At 40.5% G+C, this 26,618-nt stretch overlaps 1 protein-coding gene across 2 annotated transcripts; it reads right to left on the reverse strand.

Moving 5' to 3' along the window:
* Positions 1–308: 308 nt before the first annotated feature.
* Positions 309–25,722, reverse strand: TDRP (testis development related protein). Of its 2 annotated transcripts, XM_005489156.4 has the most exons (4): positions 25,463–25,722; positions 13,184–13,243; positions 3,604–3,707; positions 309–1,333 (listed from the first exon to the last, which is right to left on the reverse strand). In XM_005489156.4, exons 1-4 carry the CDS (start codon positions 25,568–25,570, stop codon positions 988–990), a joined length of 618 nt encoding a protein of 205 aa, XP_005489213.1. In that variant the 5' UTR covers positions 25,571–25,722; the 3' UTR covers positions 309–987. The 2 variants fall into 2 exon arrangements, with proteins under 2 accessions (XP_005489213.1, XP_005489214.1); XM_005489157.4 differs by lacking the exon at positions 13,184–13,243 and having other exon boundaries at positions 321–1,333.
* Positions 25,723–26,618: the final 896 nt, after the last annotated feature.

The raw sequence follows: 26,618 nt of genomic DNA on the forward strand, positions 1-26,618 counted from the left end.
GGAGTATAATTTGATCATTGCTTATGCAGTGGGAAGGAAGGAAAAACACAGCCAAAACCAAAAAGGTTGTTTGGAAAACAAGGATCAGCTATTGTAAAAAAATGCAAACATATGCCTTTCCATAAGAAGCAACTTATTCCTACATCCAGGTTCAATATTCCTCCAGAATACTGACATCATCTTACAGTTTACTCAATCCTGTTTTCCAAATTTTCAGTAATTTCTATTTTTGGCATAACATGCATCTTACAAACTGAGAAACTTAGCTTTGTCTAAAGAAGTTCAATATTAAAAAAAAAGCAACCAACCAAAAAAAAAAAAAAAACCAACCAAAAAGCAGGGAAAAAATAAAAAACACAAAAAACACCACAACTCTGGAAGACCCTGACTGTTGATGACAATCCTGTAATGGAAGGAATTCCATCAGAACAGTACTTTCCCATGTCACACAGAGTACAGCACAATGTGACACTAAGCATCTTGTATGCACAAGCTGAAGCATAAGCTGAGGCTGAAGATTTGGAAAACAGTACTAAGTACAAGCACTCTCCCTGCAAGCCACAGATTGGTATTCTTAGTTTAAAAGGGACAGCATCAAAACTAAAATTTTGAATGGCCCTCAATACCAGAAACAGGACCTCAAGCTAGTGGCAGTTCCTTCATAAGGCAGTCAAATTTACAACCAGTGTATACATTCACTAAGGAATTACTTTTTTTTGGTAAAACCAACAATCTGACATACTGCAAAGTCTGAATGTGAAATATAGGCACAAAATAGATTCTCTACTTTTTTTCAGTGTGGAAAACATAGGTATTAACAATGTAATAAGAAAATTTACTATCAGGTGAGCAAAAAATTTGTAACAATCTGAATAAAACAAATTACTGTATAAAGGTGCAATATTGAGCAGATTTGATTTTGGTTTAAACATGTGAATAAATCATGGAACTGTTCTCTTCTTATGTATTTCACCAGTATTATCAGTATCATTCTAGTTCTTCCCAGTTGTCAGTAAGGTTACCTTTGCTTTGACGTCTAATACTAACCAGCTTTCCAGCTGATTTGATACTCCACCTGGAGCTGTTTCCTGAGCTGGCCAGGTTTGTGTATTTTGTGGAGCCTTTGGTTTCATCTTCCCAGCCTGACCAGGCTGAATAGTCACTTAAAGGAGTTGCTGCATCACTGGTAGAGTCAGCAGTGGTAATCTGTGGTGGTTCCCATCCCTCAATCTCATCTGGTTTCCTAGATGGAACATTCTGCTTTATCACCAAACTGTCCCAAAAACCTGGCTTCTTTTCAGACTTCATCTCTTCCTTTAGTTTTAGGTTTGTTCTAGAAAATAACAATGATGTCGTGATTAATTCATTCATTTAAGAATGTACGTAGTAGTTATTAATAAACATTCAATTAAATTATGTTTTAAGTAAGGAGTGCTAATCATTGTCAGCCTGTGGCAGCACATCCTTTGCTGTCAGCTTCAGGAAAAACACCCTCACATACACATAAACCTAAGCACAGCTGAATCCTGCAGTGATAAATCAGAAGAGGACTGAGTATGGTCATTTTCTACTACAAGAGAATTGACACACCACCATCCCCACCCCATTCCTGTGGGGTGAACTCCACAGAGCTGCCTTTGGAAACGTATGAAGGATTTTAGGATGCATTTGAACAATTTAGGACTTTGACAAAAAAAAAACAACAAAAAACAAAACCAAATTTTAAAAAACCTAGGACTACAATAGCAGAAAGAATTTGAAAATGTTCTAACACCAGCTTTAACACTCACTGTGTTACTCAGTTTCATATACCTGCTACCCCCTTACCAGGTAAACCTTATACCTCAAAATAGTTGATGTACACAATACTAGGACTTAAAATATACCAAGCTTTCTTATTAATACTTTCATAAAAATCCACACAATAATGTGATAACAGCTATTTTGTATTTCTAGTAAGATCTATCAAAATGCCCCTCCCAAACCCAAAAAATAACTGGAACTTTTCTTTCAGACATTTGAAAGGCTACTCACATTATTACTTTTCTTATCCCCTTAAGAATCTTCAACCTGAATAATTTTGCAGTGTGAAATATTTGAATTACAGAATGTCAAATAATTATGTATAACTTTATATGCAGGATTATGTATATAATCAAATAATGGGCCACAAGGAAAGATTGAACACCAGAAGTAAAAGATACAACCTTAACAGTTCAATGAGCTAAAAAGCAAATTGAAAACATTATCTGTAGTAGCATATCAATTCCTTAGCCACAATTAACTCACCATTGAATCTCTTTTGAACATTTCTATTAAAAAAGCTTTGTTCCATTAATGAAAGCTTAGTTCTATCATATTTAAACAGAAGCAACTCAACCAATACCTTTAAAAATCACTTTTCCTTTACTGGATTTTGAATTTATGATTCCTCAGAAATTTCATTTTGCTAAAACCAGCCACAGACTCCAAACACTCCTGTATTTTGTAAATAGCACACTTGAAAGTTGCATGTGTCTTTAAAAGTGAAGTAAAAATCATGGTGTATAATTAAAGAATAATATCCTGAACTTAAAAAACAGGCAGTAATACCAAAATAGCTTTCTACATTGGTGGTAACTCTGTTATCATACTTCTACTGTCTTACCCGTATTACTTGGTTCTTACATTCAGCATCAATTGCAAAGCATTATTACAGTAGCCTAGCATCTTATTAACACCAATAAGATGGCTCATGGGTTAGTGGCTGGCAACTTTTGAGAAGTTTTATGGAAGAGGCTCAAATGGAAATAAAATATATGAATTTATATTCTAAATTGTTTATTTATACACATACACTCCCTATATGCAGATATGTGGTGTTGCATCCTGAAACACATTTATTTCAAAGTTAACTGGAGACAAAGCCTACTACAGCAAATCAGCCATTTTGATATTAGCTTATCCAAGTTAATATTTGGCAGGAACAGATCAACTGCTATGTGGTAAATTTGGTTTGTATCCAAGGCAGTGAGGCAGCACGTGCAGGTGAAGCCTACACACACTTGTAACAGGAAGATGGTCTGTCCTGGAAGTGTGTTCTGCCCAGGGAGCAGCCCTCACCACACCAGCACACAGCTGTGCCAAAACACAGCTCAGTGCCAACAGGGAAGACTTCCAGATCCTAGTACAGCTACTCCACTTAACCATTCTAGGTGTAGTAAGACTTCAAAAGAGAGAGTAAGGCGTGTGAAAAAGGGAATTTGTAAACTCAACCATAATTAATCCCTAAGAGGATACTGAAAGTGTGAGAACGACCCTTTTACTCACAAGCCTTTACTACTTTTCTACAGTAAGAAAATTATTATGCAGCTAAATTCCTTTTTCTTCCCTGACAAGCCTAAAAATGTTTAAAATATTATCTGTCCTTTCCTAATACAGCATGCCTTATTCATTGTAAGCTTAATGTATATATAGCTTTGCCCACAAAACTTCCTGTGTCAATTTGACTTCCAGCAGTTGGGCACTGCTGTTCCTCAGCATCCAGCTCCATTAATTTGCACAGCAATTTTCTGTGTTTTAATAGTATTTCAATAGTGATAGACTGTAAATGGCTTTACTCACCCTTTGGATTTTGGAGACTTGCATCCTGCTAGCAATTGCTGTTCGTCATCTTTATTGAACATAGAGGTCACCTCCTTCCAGCCCCGGAAACTCGCACCTTGAACCTACAGAGAGCAGAAATCCCCATCAGTGTGGGTGACACACTGGCAGGCACAGAGAGGGCTGCCACTGCTGCCACTGGGGCTGTGACCCCTGCACGTGGTGCCGCTGGAGCTGCAGGGGATGGCCATGCCTGGGAACAGAGCTGGTCTGGTGACTGCAGCAAGAGCTCTCCCTTGCTGAGCAAACAATACCAATCCTCTGTGGTTTTGGGATGCCATCGAGCACAGCTGGGCTCCATTGTAATGTATCACAGTAAGAGGAGAATCTAGGCAGCTTTAAAGACAGTCTAAAGGGCTCCAGGGGACAAGAAATGAAACAAACTGTCATGTCTAGAAAGAGTCAACAGACAGGACAGCCACAGACATTATGAAACTCCTTAGATTTAACCTGCTTTACATATATTGTCCCTCTATGATCACCAAACTACAACTTCCTGCCCTGCAAGCAAGAAGGGTAAGAGCATTGGCTCACCAGTGCCATGTGCACTACAGTGTGTTTTCTAAATTTACTGTGACCATTAAGCATACAGCATAAATTGCTTTTAAAACTTTATTAAAGGTTTGATTCTCCCTCCCTCAAGGTGAATAACTAGGTATGGATTATTTTTACTTTGATAGCATGCTCACAAAAACACACACTGAGTGCCAAGCACAGAATATGAAAGTTGCTGCTCTTCTTCACAGGATCCAGTAAGAACAGCAGAGACAGTCTGTCAGTGTTACTTGACTATATTAAAAAATATGATACATTATGAAGTATAATAATCAAAACAAAACCACAGCTGTCAAGACAAGCAGGAGGTTTTAGCAAGTAGTAATAGAACAAGGGGAAATGGCCTTAAGATGAAGGAGGGTAGGTTTAGAGTAAACATTAGGAAGAAATTCTTTACTTTGAGGGTGGTGAGGCACTGGAACAGGTTGCCCAGAGAAGCTGTGGATGCCTCATCCCTGTAATTGTCAAGGCCAGGTTGGATGGGACTTTGAGCAATCATGTCTAGTGGAAAGTGTCCCTGCCCATGGCCAGAGGGTTGGAACTAGATGATCTTTAAGGTCTCGCCCAACCCATTCCATGACTCCATCATCCCTTATCTTACTAAAATTCTATTATTTTAGGCCTTTTGGGGAAGGAACCTTTGCCATCAAAGGCAAAAACACAGCTACAAGCTGCACTTAAAAACTCTTTTCCCCTTTAAACTGGATGACGCAATTTATAGATAAGCTGCCTTCTTTCAAAAATGATGCTTCATCAAGTGATTTCCATCTAATAAATTTGCTGATTATGAAAAAATAGAACCTTGTTACTAGTTTTCAGATAGCAATTTAGGACATAAAAGAGGCTTCATTTAAATTATATGTACTTTTAAAGAACAACACTGATTAAATGCTTGGAGACAAGCATTTATATACATTTATATTCAATGCAACAAAAAGGAAATACCTGTACATACACCTTCTTTAATCTAGAACATCATACATACTTTGCCGATGCAATCCCAACCTTTGCTGCACTGTCTGGATACCCAAGCAATCCCCCTCAAAAAAAAAACAAAAACAAAAACAAAAACAACCCAAACAAAAATACCCCGAAAGCTTTCCACACTTTTTAACTTTAGACTGTTTTTAAATTTAATTTCATGTTTCCAATTCTGACTCACAGATATCTTTAAGAACAATAATGAGAAAATTTCTATGCATAGATCTTTGGATAAAATTTTACAAGCTCTGCACTCTTCCTATCTGTATGTAAATCATTGTCTATGTACACATTGTACCATTCCTTCCATATTTTCATGTCCATGGTATTTGGTAGGTACATACAAGGCTAATACCCAGACTGTCACTGATTTATTACTTCTCTCAACTAGTCCTTAGGAGAAATGCACGCCAAACTTTTAAGATACACCTCCACTACTTATTTGGGGTTTCCAAAGGAAACACTCTCAGGATAATCTGCATAAGAACACCAATGTCCAAGTAAATCACATTTTGCCAATATGTGATACAACTCACTGCACAAAGCCTACTACATATCAAACAGACTAGGCTGAAAGTAACCAGGAGTTGCAAGAGTGAAAGCAGAACCTCTGCCTACCATTCCTGAGCCTCCTCTTCTGCACCTGCCTGCACTGGCACCAATCTCCTGCAGCATCTTTGCACTGCGCTGACCAGGAGCGAACAGCTCACTCCTGACTGTCAGTGGCAGCACACTCCTGAACTGAAACCTTAGCGGACACGGCGGTCAAATACACATTTCACACTTCCAGACGCTGTTTTGTAACTACTGAACTGTTTTTAAGGCAACAATCTTGTTTTTTGACTATTGCTGTCATATAGCTGACACATAATAACAAAATTCCTCAGAACAGCCTGCTGCATTTCCATGTTTCTTTCCAGAGCTCTTTAAACACTTTTAACCAACTGAGGAGTGCAGCTGGAACAGTTACAACTCTATCAGCTGGTAGGTACAGCTCCTCAGGAAGGAGATCTTAGAGTCACCCTTCCCTCCAACCATCAGTTTGACATGCAGCAGCCATATAGCCAAAAAGGGCTGGGAACCATCACAAGAAAAATCAGACCAATTCAGACAGGAGATCTAAATATGAATACCCCCTGTTTAAAGGGGTGCAGCCTCTAATACCTCAAGACAATGATTCTTGGTGTTAGGGGAAGAGGCCCTGCACACCAGCCATGTTATGCTCTCCCTGAACACCATCTCCTTTTGCTGCAGTCACAGATTGCCAGAACCTAAATCAGTTGGGAATCACTTAGAACCTCACAGGGCACCTGGAAAAAGACCCATATCCCAGGACAATTTAGCTTCCCTGCAATGGATGTCAAAGGAAGGTCAGTAAGTAAAGATAACACTTCAGTAAGCTGACTCCTCACCATACTGGAGACTTGTTTTATGTAAAACTATTAAAGTTATGCAAAGTATGAAAACACAGTATAGATATGGGCTTAAAGCATCAATCCATTGGCAGAAGCCCAGTATTTCATTTTTATGATGTAACTTCTCTACACTAAAGTACTACTCCTAAAATTTCCTAGGAGGTTTATAAATGTAACTGACCTCATTATATTCTCAAATCTTTAAACTACTTTTCCCTGTGTCATTGGAAAACAAAATAACTCAACATCCAGAATTCACAGAAATTCCATCCTTTACAGCTGGAAAGGACCTCTGGAGACCATCTAGTCCAACGCCACTGCTCAAAGCAGGGTCACCCTCAGCAGACTGCTAAGGATCATGGACAGCCAGGTTTTGAGTATCTCCACAGTTGGAGAATCCAAAACCTTCCCAGAAACCTGTTTCTTGGCTTGAACGTCCTCATGGTGAAAACATTTTTTCTTACTTTTATATTATATTTTTTCTATTTCAGTTTGTGCCCATTGCCTCTTGCCCATTCACTGAGCACCCTGAGAACAGCCAGGATCCATCCTCTTCACACTCTCTCTGCTGCTGGTGTACAAGCAGAAAAACGTTTCTTGTTGCTCACCAGATTAAATCCTCTCTAGTGGGCTTAATCCTTCCTAACCCCATCCCTGCATACTCAAAGAGTGTATCTATATTCCCCTCAGGTCACTTGACCTTGCTTCCACCCCCAGAATGCCTCCTTTAATGGTTGAGGTTTTTCAAGAATATCACATTAATGCCTCCAGCCACCTTTTCTTCTTTCTCTACCTAATGGGTTGGGTTTGAACTTGGAGTAGGTGATCTTTGAAAACAAAGCTGACTGATAGAACCAGGCATACAATCCAAGTTTAAAAAAATCAGTGAAATGGTCATGGGGCAGTCAAAAAAATAGGGGACCTTTATTAACGAAGAGAGCACTATTGCTGACTACAACTGAACTTGAACATCAGATGTTAGAATTAGAGGACCATGTTGGATGCTGCAGTCTACTATTTGTCAAAAATATCAATGAGAAACAAAGCAGGAACTTCTCAAGAAGCCATTTCAGTATTCTCTGAAGTAGAAATACAGGTTGGTCTCATAGCAGTTTGACTATGACAGCAATTAATAAATTGATAAATTTGCTCCTGTATCTTCCACTTTAGGCTGGGAAAACCTGTCCAGCAATGTCCTGTGCAATCACCTAAAAGAATCAGTAAAAAGTGAAATTAAACATACATATTAATCCATCAACTGGCAAACTATTGAAAAACCATCATGGTTTGTTCCAACTGGTATCTCAAGAGCTCAAGACCAGAGCACAGATTCTTTTCCTTTAACTCCTTCTAGCTTATGAAGCACTTTTTTTTCCACTATGAGAGAGCTGCCATCTAATTAGTGTATCTTCTGAAAGTGAGAGTACAAGCAGTCCCTCCTAGAACATCATGCAAAGGATGTGGTCTGTGTCCCTGGTCAAGCTGTCTGCTGTTTCTCCTGCTCCCTCCTCTTCCCTCTGCTTTGCCAGGGCCTCAGGATCAGTGCCCATCTGTCAGACAGATCCCCAGAGAGAGGGGATCACAGAGGCAGACCTGCTTTATCAGATCTGATTTATCTGATAAAGGGTCAGCCCAGGCCATTGCCTGCTCCCTGATATTGCTTTCCTTATGCTATGGTTTTGTACCTGTGTGATGCTGTGGAAAACTGCTTCAATTACTTAAGCCAGCAGAAATTTACCTCTCTCATTTCTTGCATTCTTTTAGGTTAGTGTTAAGAATCAATTAATTAAAGTTCATGGAATTTAGGGGCAACAGCACCTTTTTTGTACCAGCAACTATTGTAACATCTGAAGCAGCCTCTGAAAATTGCAGTCATCTATCAGCTTTCTTCCATAATCAGAGCTTTGTACATACATTATGGTTCTCCCCAAAACCCCAAGCTCCACTCTAATCTCAGCCTTCATAGTAAGGCTTCAGCTGTTACCTGTATTGATTCAAGTGAATTAACTGTATACAAGTTGTATACATTGACTGCACTTTTCCTTTAGATAAAACAGGGAACAAATGTCTACTGATAGTTAACTTTATAAAATGCCCCACAATGGGTCAGGACCCCTTAAATTGATAGGTCTCCTACAAAATTGATAGCTATTATTACCAAAAATTACTTTAAGGACACTATTTTTCACCACATCAACAAACTTTGATGTTTACATCAATCCCATAATAGATAAACAGGCAAAGACAATAGACAATAAACAGGAAAATGAATAATCAAAGAGTCTACTGGGAAACAGTAAAGCATCACTAGGAAGATTTTCAGTTAATTTCACTGTCAAAGGTAAACAGTTGATAATTAGAGCTCTGCTAGAGGGCAAGAAGGTTCATGAAATATTAGGGTAAAAGGCAACAAACAAGGAATACTAACAGCTGGGTATAAACTAAAGTAGTTCAGTATAAAAAGCAAATTTCAAAAGTTTATTGCATCCAAAAAAGTATGCAGATAGAGCCGGATATATACTAAACAGGAAGATTATGTAAATGTAACTGAAAACAGGTGAACTTGTGCATCAGATCAATGTGGTTAATACAGGCAAACATCTTATAATGGGAGAGATAAAAAAGCATAGAACTCAATCAAGTCAAAGAATAATAATGAGCTGTGGATCACAGAGTTAGAGGTACAAGACAAGCAGTTCACAAAGCAAGAGATTCAACTATGATTGAATTTACCCTGACTGCATTAGGAGTGGGTACTGGTACTTTCAGAATATTCCTGTTAGACTCTTCTACTTCCAGACTGCCAGGCCAGCAGGGCTCTGGAGCACAGAAATCACTCTCTGCGGGCTAGAGCAAGCCACATGACAGAGTCTTAGCAAGCAAAATGAGCAATTACAGGGCATTCTTGCTGTACACCTGCAGTGAGAACCAGCACTTTCAATACCATTGTGTAGTTAAGCAGCTAATCCCTTAAAAGGCACTGCTCAGCATGTATGAAATGAGATTTCCAGAAATTTGTATTTGGACCATGTTTCAGCAGACCTTCACAAGTATTTTCACAGAGGATTGACAACTGGTGAATCAAAATTCTCCAGTTAAGTAAGAGGCACTTCACAAAACACTTGCAGATTTTTTTAAATAAATATAAACAAAAAGAACGGATTTTCCCCTTGACCTTGACTGAGAAGAAATAATTGTTTATTCCACAGTTTCCCTCACTCCTCCCCCAGAAAAAATGAAGCTAAAATATAAAGCTAGAGATATAATTTTCTATGTAAGTATCCTACAGATCAATAAAGTTACAACTAAGTGTTTAACAATTATAAAAATGCCAATCAGCTTTAACTAAAGAAGCATTCTTCCCACATGACAGGAAACCTCTTCAAAACGAGCAAGAAGACAGATAACCAAAATTTAAAAACCAACTCCCCTCCATATTTGTCTTACAGATATTAAAGCATTGGTGGTGATGGGGATTTTCTCAAGTCAGCCAGCTTCTGACGTGCAGACCAAAGGTTCTTGCTGTGTACCAGCACCCTCAAATCCTTCTCAGCAGGGCTGCTCTCAGTCCATTCCCCACCCATCCTGTACTTGTGTTTGGGACTGCCACGACCCAGCTGCAGGATCTGGCACTTTGCCTTATTGAACTTTATGAAGTTCACACAAGCCCACATCTGTCCAACCAAGGTCCCTCTGGATGGCATCCCTTCTCTCCAGCTTGCTGACAGCATCACGATTTGGTGCCATCTACCAGCTTGCAGAGGGTGCACTCAATGCCACTGTCCCTGTCCTCAGCAATGATGGTGCCAGGCCTCGTCCCAACCCCGACCCCTCAGGAATGTCACTTGTCACTGGTCTCCACTTGGATATCAATCCACTGGCCATAATTCTTTGCATGTGACCATACAGCCAATTTCTTATCTACTGGATGATCCATCTGTCAAATCCACGTCTCTCCAGTTTAAAGACATTGAGATTGTGCAAATTCTTTGCACAAGTCCACACAGATGACATCAGTCGCTCCCCCCTCATTCACCAGTGCTGTAACACTGTTGTAGAAAGTCATCAAATTTAAAGGCACGATTTGCCCTTAATGAAGCCATGTTGGTTGTCACCAATTCCCTCCTTATTTTTCACTAGCCTTAGTAGAGTTTCCAAGAGGATTGGCTTCACGACCATGCCTGGCACAGAGATGAAACTGAATGGTCTGCAGTTCCCTGGTCTTCTTTTCCATTTTTGGAAATGGTGGTCATGTTTTCCATTTTCCAGTCAGTGGGAACTCCATCAGATTGCCATACTTTCTCAATTATGCTGGACAGTGGCTCAGCCACTTCTCCACCAGCTCCCTCAGGACCTACAAACATATCTCATCAGGTTCCATGGATTTGCGTGAATTAAGGTTCTTGATCTATTTCATTTCTCAAAATTTTGTCTCTTTTCAAAATCTGGCCTAAAAACAACTGCAGATGAAGTTTCTACTATACTTTTAATTCAGAAGCTGAGCATGACAGTGAGACCCCCAAAGATTGAGTTTTTGAGAGGCCAAATCATAGAATCATTTAGGTTGGAAAAGACCTCTGAGATCATCGAGTCCAACCTGTGACTGAACATCAGGTGGTCAACCACACCATGGCACTGAGTGCCACATCCAGTCATTCCTCAAACACTCCTCTAGGAGTGGTGACTCCACGACCTCTCTGGCCAGCCCATTTCAATGCTAACCATGCATCCAGTGAAGAAATTCCTCTTGATGTACAACCTGACCCTCCCCTGATGCAGCTTGAGGCCATTTCCTCCTGTCCTGTTGCTGGCTAATTGGGAGAAGATGCTGACCCCCACCTGCCCACACCTTCCACTCAAGTAGTTGTAAAGGTCTCCCCTGAGCCTCCTTTTGTCCAAGCTAAACACTCCCAGCTCCCTCAGTTACTCCTCATAGGACTTACTCTCTAATTCCCACGTCCAGGCAGAGTGTGAACACAGGTTCCAGATTTCTGCATTTTGCAGAGCACCACTGGAGCCCTCATGGCTCCTCACTTTGAGCTGTCACGAGGTTTTTTAACCACCTATATCTGCCTTTCTAGAGAGGTGTGATGTGAGAACTAGAAAAGTTCAGCACTGGAATCAGCCTGTCCCCAGTGCTCAGTGGGCAGCTTCCTGCAAGAGCAGGATCTAAGAACATTTTCTAAGTTCCACCCCCCAATTTTAGACCTCCAAACCTAGGTCAAAGGCTTTGCTCTGCAAATGGGCATCAACACAGTCTTAAAACTCAGGCTTTAAGAGACCAGGAAGGCTGTTTCCCCAAGGAGCACACACTATTCATCCACTACCTTCTTCTTCAAGAATTTTGCTGCTCATCACTACATTGCTGCAATGTGGAGACTACTTTATTCATGGCATGTGTGTACTGGAAAGGCCACACATGCAATTCATCAGCCTTTTATTAACATATTAAAATTTAGAACTTCTGGAATATCTCTGTACTGACACTGCTCTAAGACAACAGAACAACCAAATAAAATAGAAAATTGCTTTTACAAAGAGGAGATGGGAAGGATAAGGTGCTTTCTTGAGAATACATTATTAAGGCAAGAGAGTTTTCCTTTAAAAGACAAAAATACTGCAGTGGTTTATTGAGTGACATTTCTGGCTTTTTAAGTCAGAACACACACTTAGTAAGTCTTCCTGAATGACTAAGAAAGGGGCAAAAAAGTTTCAATAGAAAATAGATTCTTTTAAAGATTCTCTCCCTAAACATTTATATTTGGTATAAAATATATGGTAATTTATGTTTTCATAAAAAAGAATATACTTTTTCAAAAGATTAGAAAAAGGTATAGTACAATGTGACTTCTATTTTCAAGGAAAATCATGCTGCATCTGAAGCAGAACAAAAAGAAGCAACAGACACAGATGTTCAGTTTATACATATTAATGTAAAGTATCCTCTTACACTAATGAATGTATTTTAAAATACTTTTCTTTATACCTATGGAATTTCAAAACAAGCTCTAGCTTATCATAATAACTTCCACGTCTTTCATCTTCTACTAATGTATTTTAAGAACATTAAAGAAGATTCTTGGACACATATCAAGGTAAAAAAATTTAACTTGCATGCCTACTTCTCTTTCCTGAAAGAGATACAAAGTAAAATCCTTAACCTCTTGTGATCAGAGAGCCTGTGGACAAATAATGGAATAAACAACCCCAAGCTTTTCTACTCTTCATGTTTTTATTGCCAGTTGCAGCTAGAATTTAGAGCTTCTTTAGACTTCAGTAATTCCTGTGGCTTCTTATTTTCATCTTGTGTTTTAATAGCCATCACTGGGAGGAAAAAACAAACCAGGATGCCTTCCCCTCCCCATTAATGAAAGCAAATAAGGGAGCTTTCCAACTAATCCTGCACCACTAGTATTACTTCAATGAGAACACCATGACCAAGGATCATTCATAATTAAAAAATGATCAATGAAAATTTTATAAATTCCTTAATCAGCTGTCCATGAAATGCTGGCAACTTTCTAACATACATGGACTGAAATATATATATATGATATAAAATGTTACATTTTCAAAGAACAGGTATTTACCTTTGTTGCAAGATGTGACACTGAAGATGAAACTTCATCTTGAAGAAACTGGTCTTTATTCTCAAAAGAAGGATAAAGATAAAAAAGGCCCATAGTCAGTTTTGGTTTGACAATTAGCACTGACACATTTTAGACTAGCCACAAATGCTTTTATTCTATTTGGCACATCATAAAAGAAAATTGACAAAAGATGATTACAACACAAAACTAAGTGAACACCACTACTAAAATATAAATCTACACTTAGAATTATGAACAATCAAACCTTACAGAATCAAAACCCCATACCACAAAGGGAGAAACGCCCTTGCATCATAAAAAATTTAGTCCAATTTGTTTGATTTTTATCTTAATGATAGTATCTTAATTTTTTGGGTCTGCACTGAGTTTCTATATACTGTACTAGAAGATGGTTCATGCATTGTCTGTGGGCTGGGGGGAGAGGAATGTCCCAGGATTTTTTCCTCCTTCATATTAAAAAGCCCTATATTTCCTTAACTCAAAGAAACACTTTCCTTCACATTTCTTTCCCCTCCATGCAGAACTGTAGATTTCAGAAGAAAACTAGAGTGCTAAATGTCTGTGACGGCTATTCAGTGGGGAAGCATTTCTGTCCATCTCTGAATTAAACTGCTGTTAGTATTGTCAGGCCCTCCTGTTACTATCTGTACTCTCTTCAAGACATGGCAAGTAAAGTCAGTGCTGGGAGTACTTTAGAGGTCAAAGATAAAGAAAGTGGAACATAGAATTCAGGAAATCTGCAATTTTCAATTTTTTCACTCTGTACTTCAATGAGAAAATTATTACAGTTTTTTTTCCCCTCTACATATGACTACAAATACAAACAGTCCCAAGCACAAAGCCAGAAGAGCTACATATGACCAAAAATACTTAACCCCAGTTCCAGGAAAAAAAACCAGAATTAAAACAGAAAAGTGCAAAGTGTCTTTGATGCAGCAGTTACTCAAAATCTCCAGTATTCACTGTGGTTCATATATTGATTACGTCAGCCACTTACTGTTTTAAAAACCAAATTTATCAACTCCTTCCTTTTCACCTAAAGTAAATGCAAAGGAGTTGATATGCACTCCACATGCACATATCCCAAGGCACCTAAGACAAGCATTATCCTGGCTCCTATGCATTGTCAAAGGCCTCCTTTACTTTGTTAACAGCATCAGACATAGGTGAGAAAATCAGCACAAAAGTGTTGTTATTTCTAGTCATGTGGGGACCCAGATGCATCAGCTTCATTTTGACAGACCAGCTTCAAATCCCATGCTTTTTAAATATATGTATATATTTTTACTTATTTACATCTCTTTATATATATTTATTTACATACTAATGTTTCCACCTACATTTCAGGCAATGTTTTATATTATACAAGGGACAAGGATAGAGCATTTCTAGAATAGAGCAGAAAGACCATTGCTCAATACTTCAATAGTATTTGTATGTTGGAATAGAGTGAGCTGTAGATAGCCAGATTTACTTGCTGGGGTAGAACACAAAGTCAGGAACTCATATTATCATTCAAAATGAGACTATTGCTTCCGGTGGATTGCAACAAGTTATTTAACTTCCGAATTCAGTTAGCTGCCTGATACAGGATTGTAGATGGGATACCAAAACTGTTAAGATTTGTGTAGTTCTCTCAAATTAAATTCAATCGCTTCAACTGCTTTTTTTATACCTCTGCTTTTAAGAGAAACATTGACCATGTTTTAAATGGAAACAGATCACACATACTATTCAGAAGTCTCCCTCTTTACCCTTAACACTCTCAGTTCTCCAACTTTTGGATGAGGTTGCAAACTTAACACAGTGGAGTCTCTGGTAGGACATGGTGTGAGCTAGAGAATACATCACCTGTTCTATCCAAATTTTTCCCAAGAACAAAAAGAAATCAACAAGAACTAGGAAAGCTCCAAGGGGAAATATGGTAAGAGGAGAAATTCTGAGACATCCAGAGCTGGCAGAACTATTAGTTTCAACAACCAACAATACTACCTCCAGAACAAACAACACACTGTTAGTACCTTTGAAAGAAATAACACCTCTCACTATGATTCTTCCAGCTCTTCAAGTATCTTAGGAAGGAAAGTAAAATTATGAAAGTGCATCGAGATATCATGTTCCAGAAGAGAGAAAAGACAGAGTGTGAAGGCATAGAGCAAGGCTGAGCAAAAGGATGCAAGAGTGCAAGGCATTTTCACAGTGAAAGCTTTTAGAGGGAAAGCCAGGAGATGCAAAGAGCACCCTATAGGGCTAGGGAGTCAGCATAATAGAATGTGAATAGCACTGTCCACAAAAGACATGATTAACAGCAAATAGTAACAAAAAGGGGTACTTACTTGCATCTCTTAAAAAGGGATAACTAAGACTGTGTTTCTGTATTAACACAGTGTTACTACTCATGGTAGTGGTACTCATACAAAGTGCTACCACCTAAGGAATGAGACACATGGTTGTAGCAACAATACTCATGCAACCCTGATGCTGGATGAGGCTGATGGCAAGTGGGCAGCACAAAGTTTAAAGAGATGAAAGAAAAAGATTGAAATACATTAAACCCTCAAGAAAAACTGGTGAGAATCCAATCCCTAAAATACATTTTTTGGGGCAGAAGACCAATAAAGTATTCACAGTATCCTTCAAATGCACTGCTGAAGAAAAAGGAGACTTGTATAATGGCAGCGTGCTTGTGATGTCCATCATGTGGGCAGAGTGCTTGTGATGTCCATCCCATGCTTTGCTCAAAAACAGCCTGTAGGATTGAATTCAGTCATCTCCAACAGACTAGATGTGAAAATCTTTTGTGAAAAATCCATCCTTAGGGAAAGCAGAGAGAAGCAGACTAATGCCACACAGCAAGAACAGAGTGGGAGAGGAGCAGGTATAAAGGTTCAGAGCCCGCCATGGCCCACATGGCAGGGAGGGACCTGTGCACCCTGCAGGAGGGATGGGCTTTGTATCAAAAAAAAAAAATACAGAGGAAAAGAGCAGAGGCAGGGAGGGGACCTGTGCCACCACTGAGAAGAACCCAGAAGAAAAGATGAGACATCACTACAACCCATCTTCCCTTGTTACCCACAGAATAATTTGTAGATTTAAGTGATGCACATTATTATACCCTTCTCCTGATACAAATTCCCTGCTTTGTTGCCATTCTGAGATGAGGAAGCCTATGATTTGGTTGATCAATTTTCTTTAGAGGATAATCTACTGTACAGCTATGTGTCAAAAAAGCTCATCTTCACACTTTATCATGCTGCGTAACACATAGTGATGCTGAACACTTATAAATTATTTCAGTATGTTTTAGTCTGGTTGGTTTACAGGTATGACAATTCATTGTTTTACTTCAGTGTAAAAGAAAAACCTGGACTACATTACAGTATTTAGATATTTCTAGGTGAAAATGCCAACACTAGTGGGAAATGCTGATCAGCAGCTTGAATAGCCCTCCAGTTCTGGCAGGGGAAGGTTGGTATGCACAGAGTGTTTTCATAAGGAAACAAGTGCCCTTTTGTTGGACATACTGCAAACCATAAGGTACTCAAGGGACTAATTCAACTAGCACACAAACCTTTTTGTACAGAGATCAAAATTGTAATCTGCTTCCCTCAGCTTCCTTTGTGGTAAAGTAATTAATTAGTCTCTTTAGATCATTCACTTTCATAATTCAGGCCAAGATGAAGACTGCTGAACATCAAAGAGTTAAGGGAAATAATAGCATCATTTCGTCCTGCATGCCCTTCCTGTGCTCTAGTAAGTAAAATTATATATTATTGATTTTCTCTGCCCAGTTGGGGGAGCTTCCTATCATGCACACATACACACACATTAGCTGTCCAAACATAAGAGTAAACAAGCTATTGTTAAAAGAGGAGGTCCTTTTGGAACCAATTCTCATCCTTCCACTGACTTACTGCATCCCCTCTGCCTATCATCACATCTCATCAAGGCTGGGTGTAATATAAAGTCTAGGTAGTCATGCCTGTAAATGCAAATGGGATTATGTACCACAAAGGTACCATTTAAGCAAAAAAAAAATCCCAAAACAAACAGCACCTGAAGAGATACACTCCAGGGAAGAATTTAACATAATTTCCAGTACTCCACAAACCCTACTAAATAGTTTAGTGATAGGAGAAGGGAAGGGTTAAAAATTTTTTTAAAAAATCATTCAGGAAATCACAAACCTGAAAGTCATCCTCTGAAGTTGGAAAGATTCCCAAAACACTGATTACAAACCAAACAGTAGAACAACTACATATACACAGCCTGACCAGAAACAACACAGATTGGGAAGAGGAGGTCACATAGCCAAATCACCATCTTCAAATACAGCCAACAAAAGAAAATACTTCCTTGGGTTTGAGAAGGATTATAATATAATGTGAAATGAAATAAACAAAACTAAAGCTGATCATTAATGCAAAAACCACTCTGCTTATCTAAGTTTAGAACTGAATCAAAACCAACACAAAAAAACACTCAAACATTGAATAAGAAGAAAATTATCAGTAGAAGATCAGTGGCATTTGGCCTCATTTTGTTTGCTGTGCCTGTAATACACACCTGGAAAAATTCAATGCATGGATATATGCTTTCTGAGTTAGGAAACTGATGCAACAGTGATCAAATGTAAATGGGCACTGAAACAACTCTACTAGTTTCAATATTCCTTTAACACAGCTGAAAAACAAAGCTGAACTGTACCTGAACACCCACACAAAACTGAACATGCCTTTAAGGAAAAACAAGGCTTTCAATTTTAACAAATAAAGGCTGCATTACTCAGTCACACATCACTTTCTTCTTGGACATGAGGCATGTGCTCAGCAGAACAACTCCAGTGCTGAACTGTGAACTGCCTCTGCTCCTTTCTGGCAGAGATATCCTAGACTGAGATCAAGATAATGTGATCAGCCTCGTCCGTATTTCATCTCCTGCTAGATCTCAATCTTCCATTTGTATGTCCCTAAAGCAATGAGTGAATCAAACCAGCCATCTGGGCAGATGGTGTAAATTGAAAATTTCCTTTTAATGTCACCAATGAAAAGTATTAACCTAGGCATTTCTAAAGTCTTGCTTAAGAGTGATTTGGTATTTTAAACTCATTTATTCTCTTCTATAAACAATACTTTTCCACACCAGATTGCTCCCTACACTTAGAAAAACATCTTTATTATGATAATAAACTATCTAAATAGTGACAGTGATTCCTATGCTGCAAGTTTCCTCTGCCAGTCTTCAGCAAACTTGAAAATACTACTGTTGATAAAAAAAAAAAAAAAAGAAAATGTAAAATATAAGTGTGTTAAAGAATATACTTTAATTTTGGCATATAGTTTGTAGACAACACTAATTTGGAAACATGCTTTTAAGATGTAATTCTTCAGATCATTTCCAAAAGAACTTATTTCACTCCACTAACTTTAAAAAGTCTGGGTGACCACTTCAGGTACAGAAGAAAACCCATCCAACATATTTAAAAATTCTTCCATCTTCTAGGCTCCAGTCTCTCATAACTGCCTACTATTCACCAGATTGTTTTCATAGGGAAACCGGTTTTCATCTTTCAAATAATTTGAATTTATTCAGTATTCATAATAAAGATGATGCTCTTTTCTTTAGCATCCACAGCTGTTAAGAACTTGCTTAGCATTTTCAAACTCTGTTCCATTCAACCACTTCAGTTATTGTTTCACATTCCATTCCATTTTAAAACAGAATATCTAAATTATTTCCATATTTTTACTGTCAATTGATATAAATGGCCAAGTGTACCAGAGAAGATTAATTTCAGAATGTATTTACACAAGAATACTTCTGTAGTTCTGAATTTTATTGGCATTACAAAGAGAAACATTGGAACACCAGGTTCCTATGCTCTGTTTTTACATCAATACACAAGGTTACTCTATTAAGTGTTCACATTACTGTGTATCTCTGTAGGAAAAGGTTATAATACATCTTACTCAGACTTTGCTTCTGTGAAATATTTCTGGAAGAATATTAAAGATTAATCACCTTAAAATTTTAGAAGTTCATATTTTAAAAGTTCATATGTCATTAAGAATTTAGTTTTACCTAATTTATAATATTTTAAATATCCTTCATGAAATGGAAACAGATGTATTAAGATCAAAAAACCATCAGTGTCAAAGCTGAAGCAAATAAGGTCAGATGATAAATTTTAATTCAATTTCTGTAACAATTTAACTATTCCAGTGAAGTTTTCAATTTTGATGAAATTTCCAGCTGAAAATCTGCCAGTTATTTTTAACAATTTAGCCATAGCAGAAATTGATATTTGCTGTTTCCTTATCCAGAAAACAAACCAATAGATGCTAATTCAAAAGACAGTAGCTGACATACAATTCTTATTCAGTCATGGAATTTGCCATTAAACTACATGTCTCCAATAAAGGTCTTGTATGAGTAATGGCCATATTTTCCTAGCACAGTTTCTGCAAAATGGGCTGAATGCATCATTTTCTGTTCCAGTGTTCAGCAGCACACACACAGCTTCCTTTCGATGTGTGCTTCTATCACACGTGCAGTGTGATATTTTCCTGGAGCTCCTCACAGAGAACCAGCAGCGAAACTTGTTGGAAATGTACCTTTGATGATGACAGAGCTGAAAAAAGTCTACCTAGCAAAGCGTTCAGCAACTTCTAGTAACTCTACTTATGTTATGGATGTCCTCACACAGTCTGGCAAATAGTTTCTATAAAAGCAAGGAAAACATTATAAACCTACTTTAACAGTAAAGGATTAAAATGATTCATTCGTTCTCAAGACCATTTACATTTTACTTCGTATATTTATGGTAGGAAGTCCAGCAGTGGCAGGAGAGTATGGCTCCAGAAACCTCCCCAAACCCCAAGAAGACACAGCAAATAACTCAAGGAAAGCAGATGTCAGCAAAGCTGTGGAGGAGGAGATGCTGGTGGGTGCGTGGGTCGGAGGGAGTGGATAATTCTGTGTGGGGCTGGAGGGGAGGGGGCAGACACGGCTGCTGCTGGCAAAGCCAGGCAATCAGAGCCAGTAAAGCAGAACAGGCTCAGGAGAGACACAAGTGATAAAAGTGACAAATGGGGGAGAGCAAGGGGATGCACCAAGAAAAACCTTGAAAGTAAGGACAGAGATTTAAATGCAAATTTCCTGAAACAAAGGGAGGCCAGCTGAAGAAATGGAATCTGAAGGATGAGGAAGACTTAAACTTTATGCCATAAGCAACAACACTAATATCAGCAATGGAATTTACAGGAACTAAGGGATGGGAAACCACAACATAGGTATTAGAAGCTGCAGAGGAAGTAATCACCATCAGCAGGGGAAGTGAGGGTCTGCACAAGAATTTCAACTGTCTAGACAGCAAGAAAAAATAATAATTGAAAAAAAAAGAGAGAGAGAGAGAGAGAGAGAGAAAGCAGACTTGACCTGGAATTCATGGAGGAAACAACAGTAAAGTCTAGGACACAAATTCTCTTTCACACAATAGATAAAAATCACCAACAACTTGCAGGTTAGAAGCTTGGCTGAAAGAAAAAAAATATATAGTGATGGTGTCTGTAACAGGAGACCAATCAGACAATATGTGCTTTGTGGACTTCTAAGAGTCAGAAGTCAGAATAAGCCAGAGAAACAGATCTGATCCCAGTCAATTGTGTAAAAAATGACAGTATAAATTAAAAAGTGAAGCACCTCAAAAATGAAAAAAAAACCTTAGAAAGCCAAAAGCCCCAGAAGACTGCCAGCTCTGCAGAGCTCCAGAAAGACTGTGAGAAAGAAACAGGACCCACTCAAGAAGCTGCTGAAAGATTGTATGTGACAGGAAGGAGGAAAAGCAAGAAAGACAGGCCAAGGAAGGCTCGGGAAAGTCTTCACTGACAGTACCACAATCTATTGTTCAAGGATGATGACAGAATACAGGTGATGGATTTTAGCCAGGAAAATGCCACTGAAATGTCACAAGAACCACTCCAATGAAGAGGAAAAAAACCAGGCTAGCAGAGAGGAGGAGGTATGATGGGATTTTTAGAGTACTGAAGGCAAAGCCTGAGACACACAGAAATGGCTAGAAAGTGAAGGAAAGGCGTTAGCTGGATTAACATTTTCTACTTTATTTTTTTTAATTAAAAATACCCTTATTCAACATATTAGTAAAACATAAGAAAAGCTGTTCAGCTCCCACCCATTTCTGCAGGGCTTGTCTGAGTTCAACTCATTCCAAGATGAAAGCCAGTATTAAAATTGTACCAGGCACTTAAATATCTTCATTAAAACAGATAACTAAAATTCTGTATAGCCAACCTTCAAACATCCTGAGCAAGTCTAAACAAAATTCAGCATAAAACATGTTTTTGCACATATTCTCTTTGAACATAACAAAAAATACAACTGGGGAGAACAGATCAAGGCTAGGGTTCTGAAATATTTTTACATGAAAGACAGAGCTTCATTAGATAATATAGGTCAGCCTGACACCCATCCCCTCCCCTAATATATAGATGTATTTTAACGTGGATCCATTTTACGTCAGAGTTACACATGATATTGACACAGCATTGACATCTCTGAGAACTGATTAGATGGTAGGATTGCATCAAGAAGAACTTAGCACAACTGCCACAACAATGCCTTCCAGAAACCAAAACCCAGCAGTTCTCCCTTTCCAAAAAACAACTACAGTTTGAAACATAATGACTATATTCCAAACTAAATGCAAGCTTGGCATGCACTGCTGTACATTTCTAGCATATTTTTAGAGACACACACAAAACACATTAATTTCATCTCATGTGTGTGTACTATTTATGCATGTCAAGTTACCTTCATGTATAAATTATAACTCAAGTGAACAAAGCACCTTCATTGCATAAATTAGAAATACTTATGCTTCAAAGCATAAATGAAAATTAACTTTTAAGATACAGTCTAAAACTGTCTGGTCTAAAAAAACCTCACAATAATCCACACATTTATTTACACAAGTACTGTTTCAAAATTTACTTGTCCTTCTTATCTCAGGAAACACCTTACTATTTTAAATAAGTGTTAACAATTCAAAGTACTTGAATGTATGTAGAAACTTTTGCTAAAAAATGGCCAGAGGCTGACAGTTCCCTCACTTGCAATTTTCATGTTCTAAAATTTGTTTTCGTTCTCCCCTGGAACAAAATCAAACCATTCTGTATAACACAAAACCAGAACTGTCAAAACTTTTTTTAGATCAAACTAGGCCTTTCTATTTAAAAACTATGAACGTCTACAATTTCAAATGTCTGCTTAAGCCCAAATCAGGCTTCCATATCTAAATAGGATGATTAAAATTTCTCTGGAGTAACAAAGGGGTTTTTTGTGTTGGGGTTTTTTTTAACTTATAGTAGACTAATTCTTTGTTGCTGTCTGCTACTGCAATGTCCTAATTATTAGGTTGCACAGTGAGAACTCCTTCACTCTTTCTCAGCTTTGAAGAAACAATATAGAACATCAACATTTCATTATACTGGAATACTTCCAATGTGGTTTGGTTTAATGGCATAGATGTGACTACCAATTTCTTGCCTTTGAAGTAAAAAGTTTCAGCCTTATTTATAGCATGAATGGTAAAAGTTTCAGGATTTTCTTCCCAATTGCTTATTAAAAATGAAAATAAAGACAAAATATGGTTATTGGGAAAACAACATGTCATAAATCAAAGTCAAAACACAATGAGTCTGGTTCATCTCCTCTCTTACCAAATGATGTATCAGAAAAGGAAATTAAATCTAACAGTCAGCTTCTGCCTCAGATCTAAAGCTGGGCTTCCTAATTTACTAAAAAGCACTCACACTAATTATCTAGATTTTGGCTCTAACAATAAAAAATCAGGGACGTCCTGGATTCTTCTCATCTCGATGAGGTAATCCTTCATTCACAGCAGGCTGTACCATAACAGCACTTACACACACACTGAGGTGCACAAGAATGCCCCCATAACTCCTCCAAGCTCTCATGCTGCTGCTGCCCTCCAAAGCCACAGGGCTGGCTGACACAGCTCAGCGTGCAGCAGCAGAGAGTGCAGATCATTACCAAATCCCTCTACACATTACTGGATTTCACTCCCTTACAATGATATTATTGGGAGAAAAACCAGGATCTGATGAAACATTAAGAATTTCAAATACTAAAAGCAAGGAACATGAACCAGGTCAGCTACAACAAGCTGAACAAGTGCATTTGGTTCCCTTGACACCTGTCCCAGCCATGGTTTAGATACATTGTACCTATGGCTGACCTAAAAGCTGCCCTGATCAGGAGAATTACTATGTCAATGAAGTGGTCAGAGCTTTCTACGCAGTCTGCTCTTCCTTAAAGCGTACATAAACTCTAAAATGACTACTGCTAAATATTTTGGGCAGGGGGTTGCATTCCTTTCAAAATATTTTGATTTTAATGGGCAAAATAACTAATAGCTTATAATCTTAACTCCAGCCTCTATGCCAAGCTATACTACAGTTGTGCTAACCTTACTAAATCCTTTATCTTCAAGAATATTTCATTTAGTGACTTAGAATAATTTATTTTTTTTCTGCCACGCCACAACACTAAAATCAGCATCCCAGTTCCACTGGGAGTTGAAAAGGAGTTTTCTTATGAAAATGCAAGCCTTTTGCACAAGAAACCATTGTCATCACCATTAGAACTTGAGACTTCAACTAATGGAACAGAGGCCCAGGACAGTAAGAGACAATTGGACTGGACAAAATAAAATAAACAAACTCCAGCCTCTGCTGCTAAAGTAGAGGACTGGGAGAATTGTCAGGACAGAAGTTTGAAGAATCCTCTCCTGACTGGGAGGCTATGGTCAGGAGCCTCAAAGGGGGCTTGGAACATTAGTGGTAGAGAAGAGGAGCAGTGAAGAGTCAGTGGGATTTACTGGAGGCTTTTGGTGACCTTTGGTGTTCAAGGAGGGTTTCAGGAGGTGAGCAGGTCTATGAGGGCCACGATGGTACAAGCCAGTAGCTTAGCAGAAACTGTGGGAGCTTACAAGCACCTGAGGATAGGAACTGCAGGAGGCAGAGGTTAGATGTTGTATAAGGGGCTAGGGGAGATACTTCTGGTCACCTCAAACTCCACAATCCCCCTTACTCCACTGAAGGAGATCTCCAAAATGAATGTCCATTCTTCTGCAGGAGGAGATCCTAGCTATCTGTATGACTCCCCACAGCTGCTGCCAAAGAAGTAGCAAGGCTATGGCTCTATGTTTACTGTGCAGGGGCAAGGGCAAGGCAAGGCTGAACTGGTGGCTGTGGCTGCTGGAAGATGGAGAGAATAACTGCTGTGGCTGGGAGAGGCTGCTCTTCAGCACTTGCCACACGTGTTGACAACTCACCAGTGCCTGTCAACCAGAAACTCAAGGTGAGGAAAATTTATCCAGACATACTCGAGCTCTTTCAGAAAGATAGGCAAGATAAATATGGGGTAGAAAGATGGGAAGGCTTTTGTACCTTCTCTTGAAAAGAAACCTCACTGTTTTGCAACCCTGGGCAACTGCTCACTTCAGAACCACTCATTCAATATCTAAAGTAACTCTGTGGCAACAGAAGATCAGCACTAAGCTGTACTGGGCAGCACAACAGGCTTCTGAGCTGGATGGATACCTAATTGCTACCAAGTTTTTGAAAGCAAGTCAACAAACATTTTTTTTAGTTGTTTTCCCCCATACTCAACTGATACCCTTCCCTTCAGGTTATTTATTGAGAAAGTCACTGTTGGTATTTGATTTAACAGTTAACAACAAAAGCCTTCAAACAAGATTGCAGTGACTTAAAGACAGTGAACTACCATTAGTGAAACCAAAGAAAAAAGCAATCCTGCCAAAACATCAGGGTTCTACACAAACGTGCAAATAAAGTTATGTTCTTAAACATCCTTGTTTAATGTATTGTGCTTAACAGATGGGTTGCGGTGCCTCTGCCTAGGGCTGGGAGAGAAAGTACCCTGCGCTAGGAAGCCACTGGAATGAAGGGCAGCAAGTCCCAGAAACGCCGGAGGCCGGCTGCTGGAAGGAAACGGGGTTGGATAGGCCAGTCAGCACCCCAAAAACCGGGTGACAGTCGCACGATCCGCTCAAACACTCCCAGCTCCGACCAGGGCCAGCCTACCGGCACATCAGGGTGGCAAAAGTGATTACTCATGCCGCCGGAGAGCGGGGCAGCGGGAGCGGGGCCGAGCCTCACGACCCCTCCGAACCGGGACCGGGCTCCGCGCTCCTACCTGGGGGGCCGCGAAGGCGGCGGCGGGCGGCGGCCCGCGGGGCCGTGTCTCCTCCTCCTCGGGCGAGTCGTCCAGCAGAACTTTGCTGCTCTTGTTGAGCTTCCACATGGCGGGCGCGGGGCGGCCCCGCTGCGAGCCGGCTGCGAGCGGGCCGAGGCGGGAGCGGACGCTGCTCCACAGCCCCGGCCGGGGCAGCTGCGCTTGGCAGGGCTGTCACCCCGCCGGGGGCTCCCGGCCGGCAGCGAGGGAGGGAGAGAGGGAGGGAGGGAGGAGCTGCCTGTCGGCGCCAGGAGCCCGCCCCCCGCCGCCGCCTCGCCCACCGCCCTGCGGATGGAGTCGGGCTGCGGACGGGCGGCCCTCGGCGGCGGCGGGGCGGGCTGGGCCGGGCAGGGCCGGGAGCCGCCGCCCCCGCCCCCGCCGCTCCTCACCTGCCGCCGCTCCCCGCCGGAGCCGCCGCCGCCCGCGGCCGCCGCGCCGCCGCCGCTGCTGCCATGTTTGCGAGGCGGGCGCACGGGCAGGGGGGCGGCCCGGCCCGGCCGCGCCGCGGCAACAGCGCCGGGCCCGCCGGCAGCACCCCCGGCTCGCCCCGCAGCCCCCCGCTGGCACGGGACGGGGTCCTGGGGTTAAGGGGCCGATGCTGCGGAGGACGTGGATGGCGCTGCCCGGCCGGAGGCGGCAGCAGGATGGCTGTGAGCACTCAAAGGTGAAGCTGGACCCGTCCGGGCAGCGGGAGTAGCGGCACCCGCAGAGTGCCACGGATGGCCCGACAACTCTGCAAATGGTCCTGGCGCAACGCCGTGTACCCTGCCCGTGTGCCTGCCAGTTTATCCACCCGTGTGCCTGCCACTGTACTCACCACCGTACCCACCCGTGTGCCTGCCAGTGCACCCACCTGTGTATCCACCCGTGTGCCTGCCACTGTACTCACCACCATACCCACCCGTGTGCCTGCCAGTGCACCCAGCCGTGCAACCCCGCGGGTTACTGGGTGTCTGTGACGAAGGACAGGCTGCACAGCCAGCCCCCAGCCTAGCCCCAGGCCTGCTCCCCGTGACCCACAGAGCCCTACAGCCAGGGCGGAAAAGCCTGGTGCATCCAGCTGGAGTCCAGTGAGTGCCAGGAGCTCCCAGTTTGACGGCTGAATGATCGAGATTAA

The sequence above is a fragment of the Zonotrichia albicollis genome, chromosome 3 (assembly GCF_047830755.1).
Source record: "Zonotrichia albicollis isolate bZonAlb1 chromosome 3, bZonAlb1.hap1, whole genome shotgun sequence".
NCBI classification, from domain to species: domain Eukaryota; kingdom Metazoa; phylum Chordata; class Aves; order Passeriformes; family Passerellidae; genus Zonotrichia; species Zonotrichia albicollis.

Excerpts from the sequence above, each read along its gene's own strand:
- TDRP (XM_005489156.4), bottom strand. The coding sequence starts at position 25,570 with ATGTGGAAGCTCAACAAGAGCAGCAAAGTTCTGCTGGACGACTCGCCC. Across the intron at positions 3,708-13,183 it reads TGTCACATCTTGCAACAAAG|GTTCAAGGTGCGAGTTTCCG; the intron begins GTAAATACCTGT and ends TGCTCTCTGTAG. Across the intron at positions 1,334-3,603 it reads AAGTCTCCAAAATCCAAAGG|AACAAACCTAAAACTAAAGG; the intron begins GTGAGTAAAGCC and ends GTTATTTTCTAG.